At 33.8% G+C, this 9,803-nt stretch overlaps 1 protein-coding gene across 6 annotated transcripts in view; it reads left to right on the forward strand.

The window, feature by feature from the left end:
• SIM1 (single-minded family bHLH transcription factor 1) overlaps window positions 1-6,720 on the forward strand; it is a 70,272-nt gene extending 63,552 nt beyond the window's left edge. For all 6 annotated transcript variants that reach the window (XM_023530940.1, XM_011360729.2, XM_011360728.2 and 3 more), the window contains one exon: window positions 935-6,720. In XM_023530940.1, the coding sequence (XP_023386708.1) occupies window positions 935-1,665 (731 nt within the window). In that variant the 3' untranslated portion in view covers window positions 1,666-6,720. The remainder of the gene's footprint in view (window positions 1-934) is intronic.
• The last annotated feature ends 3,083 nt before the right edge of the window (window positions 6,721-9,803 follow it).

Genomic DNA, 9,803 nt, shown 5'->3' on the forward strand with positions numbered 1-9,803 from the left:
ATTAAGCAGTTTACAGCTTTTATGTGTCCCTTCCTGTGTTTCTTCCTCCTTTTTATATTGACTTCACTCTACTCTGAGAATAATTTAATTTATGGAATGTATTTTGGAGGCACTATTCCTCCATATTAGATCTCTCTCCTTGGTTGAAAATGGGTTGTTATTAACATTTTAAGTATTTCTTCTTCACCTTATTTCAGAGACATCTAAGATACCAGAGTTATTGTATGATTACATGTAAAAATGAGATTTTCACCACTAGATTTGAAAAGACAATATTTATATTTTTGATTAGGACAAAATACATATATATCCATGCACACATATAAATATATATATAAATATATATTTTATATATAAATATATTCTTAACCCTCAGTTTAAAAACTAACATTAGAGTTTTATTGTAACTCTGCTTAAGATACATTTAGCAATATTAACATTTTAGGTGACTTATTTGAAATTGAGAAAATAGTACAGCCTTTATCATTGTCTTCCTCAAATCCAATTGAAAGTATTTTCTAAGCATCAATTTAACATGACACTTTCCTAGAAAATATCATAAACCAAATGCTAAGTATTTTTCTTTAATTATTTACAGCTGGGCAGGTCCAATGATATGCGTACATGAAGTATAAACACACTATGCTGTTTCGCTAATTGGCATTCACAATCCACAAACAAGGTTTACCTTCTAAAAAACTTGTTATAAACTTAAAAAACTTGTTATAAACTTATCTGCACTTAAAAGCCACAGAACTATGAATTCCAGTACAATACTTTGACATTCTGTCTGTCATGTGAACCTGTGTCTGTTTCAAATACTGGTGCATATATTAAAAATGAAAGATATAAGGTTTCTTTTAGAAAGAAATACACTTACATTTTGGGGGATAAATTTTGAGACCATTTACTTTTTACCTTTTCTAATTTCTAGGACGAGGTCATTGGGATGAAGATAGTGTGGTCAGTTCTCCAGACCCTGGGTCTGCCAGCGAATCAGGTGACCGATATCGCACCGATCAGTATCAAAGTAGCCCACATGAACCTAGCAAAATTGAAACTCTGATAAGAGCCACCCAGCAAATGATTAAAGAAGAAGAGAACAGATTGCAGCTAAGGAAAGCGCCCCCAGACCAACTGGCCTCCATTAATGGAGCTGGGAAAAAACACTCCCTCTGTTTTGCAAACTACCAACAGCCCCCACCGACAGGCGAAGTCTGCCACGGCTCCACTCTTGCCAACACTTCACCGTGTGACCACATCCAGCAGAGAGAGGGAAAGATGCTGAGCCCCCATGAAAATGACTATGACAACAGTCCTACTGCACTGTCTCGAATAAGTAGTCCCAATTCAGATCGCATTTCAAAATCCAGTTTGATCCTAGCTAAAGACTATCTCCATTCGGATATGTCTCCTCATCAGACAGCAGGAGACCATCCTGCTGTCTCTCCAAACTGCTTTGGCTCTCACCGGCAGTATTTTGATAAGCATGCTTACACATTAACTGGATATGCCCTGGAGCACTTGTATGACAGTGAAACCATTAGAAACTATTCCTTGGGCTGTAATGGCTCACACTTTGATGTAACTTCCCATCTAAGGATGCAGCCAGACCCAGCACAAGGACACAAGGGAACATCTGTTATAATAACCAATGGAAGCTGATGTTTTTCTAAAATATTTTATTCTTTAAGGATCTCTGAAGCATATTTATAGTTTAATGCCCCATGACAAGCATTTACTATGCTACAGATTGTTAGGATAATTTCAGTTCCTGGGTATTTGAAATGTGTTCCTTTGAAGTCAAAGAAAACATCACTAGCATTCAAGGTTATATACAGATAATGGAGCTAAAGTGAATATACAAATTGCCCCTCTAACCAGAATAGATAAAATTTTGAATAGAAAAATACTCATGTAGCTTAAGTGAGCATATATGCCATGTGAAAGACGGACAACAACATTGCGTTTGATGATCCGGTGACCCTCATACACACATCTTGCTATCTACAAACTGCACTGTACACTTTACATGCAGAAATATATACTGTGTACCATAAATACACCCTAAATGGGTAACTTTTTTTAATAGTAGCATATTAAGATTCTTAAAGAAATTTCTACTCCCAAAATAACTAAGAAAGAGAGACATTTTGTAAACTTTCTTTTTTGTGGTTTTAAGCAGCTAGCTCATTTGGATTCAGGTATAAATTAAGGAAACGGTTCTGGATATGGTATAAAAATGAGAGTTTTCAGCTGATATCCATTATAAGCAATCAGGAAGTGGTGATTTTTTACCTTCTTTTGAGTTAGACAAGGAATAGGATCACATTGACATCAGTAAGGGTTTTTCTAAGTGAAAGTACTGAGATGTTGAGACACACAACAAAAACCTGGTATGCCCAATTTGAAATAGTTCAGTGAAGATGGAAAGGCCAGAGGCAGAGAGAAATTAAATAGTATCTCAGAAAAAAAACAATTTAAGGCTCAGAATATGTAACCAACATATTTGGGACTCATAAAACCAGCCAAATAAAAAATTCAAACCAATTCACCAAGGAAAAAGGCTAGTAAGTGCAAAAACAATTAAGGAAAACCAGTAAAGTGCTTGCTATATGACAGCGGTGTCATATATTTGAAAACTTTTCAAAGCACAGATGTGCAAGTGTGACAACATATGAAATGCCTCAGGAGAGGGTCTAAGATAAAAGCTTAGGCTGATAGACAAGTGATTAAAAGGGCAAGAGTAGTACTTTGACTCATTAAGGAACAGATGAAGTGTTCATTTTTCTTATTGTTTGTAAACAACAAAAACAACACGTAAAACAGTAGAAATACCAGCCGACTAGATGCCAGGATCTCTGGATCTGATTCTGGCCCTGCCTGTAACTTATTTTGGGAACATAGATGTACAACTCACCACAACTGGGCCCCAGTTTCTTCATCTGTGTGGCAATTCTAATGTTCCATGGTTCTGTGGTTCATTGGTGCAGCAGAACTGAACTTGGTAACTAGTTAACTGTTGTGAATGATCCAGACTTATCATCCTGGCTTTTCTGTACTCATTTAGAGATCTAGATGCTTTTTTTTTTTTTAACATAAGCAGGTGCATGGGCTCTTTTAGGCACGTATAGTTACAGACAACTTTCTAGTTCAGCCAACATGTTGGTGGTAAAAACCGATAAAGGAGAAGAAAAATAAGTAATATTTATTTAATGCACTATTCTCTAGTAATCAAAGCAAAGTGGCATAAGTGAATAAAGAAGTTTCATAGATAATATTTCCTAGGAATCCCATGCCTGAAATTCTTGCCATATTCAAAGAGGGAATGTATTGGAAGAAATTGACTTATAATTTTGAAGACAGACCATGACATTGAACACTCAGGGATTAGTACTCTATTTTCATCATGTAACAGTTATTTGGCAATCCATAGGTAGGTAGGTGACAATCTGAATGATGATAATCTGAGAGATAAATTTGGGATTGTTTGTATGTGAGAAAAGAGGCAACGTAAAATTAAATATTTCTTGGGTATGACAGAGCAACATTTGTGCTATAAATGGAAAAAGTGCAAGTAAGTGAGAAAGTTAGTGATTATTTATACTTTCAAAAAAGTTCAAATAATAAAAACTAAATTTTGAACTATAAAAGCAAAAGTATTCAGTAATTTTGAGAAAAATATTTATGAGAAACCCCTGGAATACTTAAAATGGATTTTTGATCATTTTGCAACATGAAGTAAGGTTTTAGGAATGCTAAAGATTTTGTAGAATTCTGTAGATGGACAAATGGTTCAAAGACATAAATATCTGATGAATATGTGTTTTGGAAAGGAAATCTATACAGATGGGTTTTACTGATGGATATACATTCTATTAAAAAGGTCAGAGACAGATCCTATAAAAGAAATAGAATCTTAAGAATCAAGAGAAATGAACTGATATGAAAGAAAAGACTGTCACTAAAGAAATTTTAGTGGAATTTTTTGTATGAAAGTTAATTGAGGAAAGAAATAAATTATAAGCTCTACAAATAAGGGGGTAATCAAAAGGAATAATGCTCTTTAAAATAATATTACCAATATTTTAAGTGAGGACAGAATTAACTAAATTACATGTTAATTAAAATGTTGATAGATTGACCCAGTGTTAAATAGAAACCACTTATTTACTTTATATGTCAATCATTTTATAGCAACATATTTGTTACATTACATATAATGCCTTATAGGCCCACAGTATTATATAGCTTACATTTTTTTGCAATGTGGCATGATTATTACAAAATGACCTAAGATAAGTTGAGACAGTTTATGGCAAGGTACCTTTTTAATATGCTGTACACATAGATGTGTTAAAATATATTTATAATCTACATTATTTTGTTGCGTGCAGGAACATATTGCCTCATAATGAAGATGTCTATCTGTGTCATTTTAAAATATGGGTTGTAAAAGGAGTGTGTTCCCAATAACTTAATCAGTTGACTTTAGTTTTGATCCTTGACTTCTGTAACTTTATTAAATGCTGAGAATCATGTTACTTGATTAAAATAGAGAGAGAGTATGCTTTTCACATCACCTTGGGAATTCATTGAAAAGTGCTTTTTTCAATTACTCTCACATATAGCAATTTATTGGATGGTACAAAGCTCATGCTTTCTAGTAATAGTAAGAATATCTTTATTACCCATTTTACCTGCCTGCCCTAACTAATTTAAAAATTTAGATGACCAAAGAAATAAATGAGTATTTCCCCTACCTTTCTTGGGAAAAAATTTTTAAAACTGTTATTGAGAATTATACAGATTCGGCATATTTTTAGATGCATGATATTAATGTCACAGTCACTACAGGTCAGATGTAGATGTGCTTCAGCTCTGTATTTTAACATACTATGTTCAATATAATGAGCTGTGTTTCCTAACCTATAATTGCCAGGTATAGGGTAATATGACACGTTGCTGATGTGCCATTCAAAATGAGACAGGATGTAATAAAAGATTTGTCCTCAGTGTGTATAAAAAACCCACTTATTCTTTCTTGATTTTATTTTATGGGATTAGAATATTTCCGTTGGGTACTATTCTTAATTTTCTCTACACTTTGCTGCCATATGATGCCACAGGGCAGAGAATCCAACTTAAGTTTTAATGGGATCTAGAAAAGAATAATATACTTGTTTCCTTTTCTTTTTTTTAATGGAGGATGAGGATTGATTCCATAAAAGATCATTTAGAAAATATAGATAGATATTTTAAATTAAAAAAAAAAAAGGTTTTTTTCCCCTAAGACCTAGACCAATTAAGTTTGATATAGCTAAACAGACATTCTTAGTACAGGTATGATATTTATAATTTTTTTTCCTCTCTCTCCTTCCCTCCCTCTCTCCCAAAAGCAGGATGTTAGTAAGATGTTCAGTGCAATTGTATTGGTACTAGTAGTATTTGGAAGTGACAGTGAATGCTCATATTTGGAAAACTGAGGATTTGGCCATTTTGGAGTCACTTACCTTGCCCAATGGAATTGCTTACACTTTAATATACTTTCCTTAATTTAAAGAGTTTAAAAGACCAGATCTGGTTCCCCAGTTCACTCAAATCACAGGACATAGACATACATCCTATTTTTAAATGACTTAATAAAGAATATAAATCCTATGGTTCTCCAAACAAGTGATTCAACTTTCATGTAAATGTCAGTTTTTGCAAATAGGAATTTAACACTAAAACAGCAAAATCTATTGGTTAGTTCTAACTTGGAAATGTATTGTGGATAAAACGTTCATTATCATTCTAAACTTTAAATGAATGGCAGAACAGCTATGAACATCTGAAGAGGATATCTTACATAGAAAATGTCCTTGGGGGAAATTTATGTGTGGTGCTCATTTCTTGTGCACAAGAATTGTATGGGTCATGCTTAACTCAAAAAATGGGATTGTGCTCATATCTGAATATAGATTTGTTCAAAGTTCCTTCAGTCTATATGCAGAAACACACATTCGTAATCGTAAAGCAAGTAACAAGATTCTATTCTGCTGTGCTCCTTAAAAACTGATGGTCTACACAAGAAATCCTAATTAATAATTTTAAATCAATAATTTACAGTTTTATTTATTGTAATTTTGCTGCATGGGGCTTTGCTTTTATAAACCTATATATTGGAACGTTTGTCCTAATTTGCTGATCTGGAACACATTTAATCCCAGTTGAATTTACACCCAACAACCCTGGCGTGTTTACATTTCAAAAGAAATGAAATTGGTGTGAAAAAGTTTTTAGAAGTACTGTAACTTTTTTCTTTTTCTTTTCTTTTTCTTTTTTCTTTTTTTTTACAAAGGGACATATTTCAAAAAATGAAACATATGAGTAGGCACTTCAAAAAAGATAAAATATTTTGTTTGCTTTTTGACTGACATGCTATAAAAAGGATTATATTTGTGAAAGAAGATACTGATTGCCAATATTTCAAGTACCATCTTGCAATGTATAGTTTTTAGTGATATCGTAGTATAAATCTGTAATTTGAACTTTTACTTTGGAATGTAAAGTAGAAAATATTAGCTATGTTAATGATATCTTGCAAAGTGTTCCCATTTATAATTATTTATATTGTAAATAGCTTTCTGAAGTAAATTCGAAGTTAATGTGCATAAAATGTATTTATTATGTGAGGAATTTTTTGGTTTAAAATATAGTTACCAATATGCAGTTTGAGTCTGAATTATTCATTGAAGTAGAAATCTCTATAAGAAAAAATAGACTGTCAACCAGAAGATTAGAACTGTAAAGAAATAAGGAACATTTTAGCTCTAGATTCTGTTGGAATGAGTAACACACACACACACACACACACACACACACACGCGCACACACACACACACACACACTCTTTAAGAGACCTAGCCATACAAGCTTACACATATTCACAGTAATTATTAAGTTATGGATCTGATTTTCATTACACACTAGAGAATGTTTTTTTCAATTCTTTATTAGGACATCTTAAGCAGGACTTCTTTGGTCTCCACTTTGCTAAAATAAAACAGGAAATTTGAAAGTATAGATTACATTTTTAATGCCCAAGGGAAAAGAAAACATATAATATTGAGATTATTTCATTTGCTGTCATTCAAAAACACATTAAAAAACACATGTTGAATAATTGTTATTTTGGAATCTAAAGTAGTTCTTAAATTCAGAATTAGGGATTAAGGTGAAACAAAAATATATTGCCAGGTAGTTCTCTCTTACATATTTTCATAGCACCTAACATTTTTTTTTTTCTCCAGGGATTTCTGATTTACCTTGATGTATTTCAGAAATTGTCAATCATTAGCCAATTCAGAAAACCTACACAATGTATTTTTAATGCAAGGGAGATGTTGTTTGTATTTCATAGTTTTTTTTTTTGACAAAGCTGCATAAAATATCAGTGCCATTAATATTATAACATTTATCAGATATTTTACAACAATTATTTAAATATTTGTATTAGTGCTTTCATTTCTGCAAATAAAATTGTTCTCACCTACTTTATACTCCAAAATAACTACACTTGCAATTTAATCCACATTTATGGAATACTTGTTACGTGCTCCAAAAGGGATAGACACCAAGCATCTTTCTCATTATAAGACCTTACAGGAAAGCTCATACAGAGGGTCTTTGATTTTCCTTATGTGCTTTGAAAGTGTAAAGTCTTTAGATAATCATAAAAATGACAAGCATTTATTGAATCCTCATGTGCCGTGCACTGAACCAAACTGATTATCACTGAAGACTGGGTAGAGACCATCACATTAAATGGAGCATACCAACATGCTCCATTTAATTAATGAGGAAAGTGAGACTCGGAGTGATTAAGTAACTTAGTGATACAGCTAATAAGTGGAAAAGATGAAAAATGAACCCAGGCAGGTTTGCTCCAAAACTTTACCTTACTTCATGCTGCTTTCCTTCTGTAATAAAAAAATTAAGTGAAAGAAAATATTGTCTAAACGGTGGTTGAATAAAACAGATTGCTCAATCCAGTCAATGGTAGCTTCAGTAGCCCCATGTATGGCCTCAGGGCTAGGTTGCTATTTCTCCATTATTACACTGACACATGATGACCAGCCTGAGGGAGAGAGAGGCCAATCTTGCAGCTCTCTTATACAGTAATCTGCCTTCTTGCTGAAAGAGTGTTCTGATATTTCTTTCATATGACCATGATACCAAGGGAAGTCTAGGACACAATAAACTATAGGCAAATTATTCTAACAGGATCCCCGTGATATTTGAAAAAATGTTGAGGCTTTCTCAATTAACAAAATACAAGTGGCTTCATTGGTAATTAAAAACTATACAATTTTTTTCAACCAACATTTTCAAGATAGCCAAAAGTATTACTTTTTCATGATAGTCTTTGAATATTCTATTTTGTTGCATGGAATTCTTTTCCTCCTCTTTGGAACAAAACCAACCAAAGCCTCCTTTACTAAGAACAGATACGTGCCAGTATTGCCTATATTATTTAAGGGCCTGGTTTTGTGGGTACCCTGTGGGTAGAGCTTATGGGGCTGTTGTAAATACCACATTGTCATTAAAGGAACACTTCCCCAAAGTTATCGGACAGGAAAGCTGCCCCTCAGAAGAACACAGATGATTCCTATAAGATGTATTTAAGTGACGACATGAGCCTGTTGAGATCAGGCTGTCTCTGGCTGCCTTGGTGGTGGTGGTGGTAAATCCCAGATGCCAGCAACACAGGCAGCCCGTCCAGACATGCCCGGCCCCTGGCCTCTGCCTCACAGTGTCAGGAGGGTTGATCCTCTGTAGCACTTCTTGGCCTTTTCATAATTATGCTTTATAACTTAATATGTGCTGTATTTACCTATGGAATTAGATCCAGGGTGGGAGAAATATAAAACAGCCCCTGCTTTGGGAGTTTGTAAATAATCTCTGCTTTGTTCAGCTTCCCCCCAGGTCAGGCTCCTGTGTGAGGAGTAATTCCATATGGGAATCTTACTCGGGTGCTATCTAAGTAAACCTTAAAGGGAATCTTGGCAGTATCTACCAAGCCATAAGGAAATCATTCTCAGTTTCTGGGGAGGATTTCCTGATAGCTTCGTTTGGTATACATATAAAAATTGAACCTGAAGAGTCTTCTTATGGTTAAGGTCTCCAGAGTTCACTTGGGAATGGGTAATTGGGATCTAATGTGAGAAGAATCATTCAGACAATAATCGAGGTTCATTATTTAGTGCATTTCTACATTTCTAATTTCTAATTTCAGCCCTTGTGTTAGTCAAATGCCCTATTAGGCTAGATGGGGTTTGTCTTTGGTGCCATGCTTGATCTATACTTTTAATTTAAAAGTTCTGAGACACATTTCTAATAAACATTTGCAATTCTGTTACATAATTAAAGGTTATCGATAGCTAAGAAAAATTTTTTCAGTGTAGGAAGAAGAAGGAGTGGGAAGGCTTGCAGATTTTTGCACTACTTAAATACACCTTGAAATCACCTGTGTACCTTGTTTAAATACCTACATCTGCTATGTAATTGACCCTGATGTTTTTTCCTGCATAAAATTAATGTATGTAGAAGATATCTTTAATGTATAGAATGTTTTATTCTTGAAATTAATTTTTCTTCTATGGACACTGCCATTGCTCCATTTAATGTCCTAAAAAGGAAATAAGATGACTAAAGAATTCTACCACTCTTTCATATCCCCTTGGTTGGTTTATGGCCAGGTCTCCTTCTTTAGAGATTTTATGACATATCGTATTGCTCCAAATTTTTACTTTTTTCTC

The sequence above is a fragment of the Pteropus vampyrus genome, unplaced genomic scaffold (genome assembly GCF_000151845.1).
Source record: "Pteropus vampyrus isolate Shadow unplaced genomic scaffold, Pvam_2.0 Scaffold58, whole genome shotgun sequence".
NCBI lineage: Eukaryota > Metazoa > Chordata > Mammalia > Chiroptera > Pteropodidae > Pteropus > Pteropus vampyrus.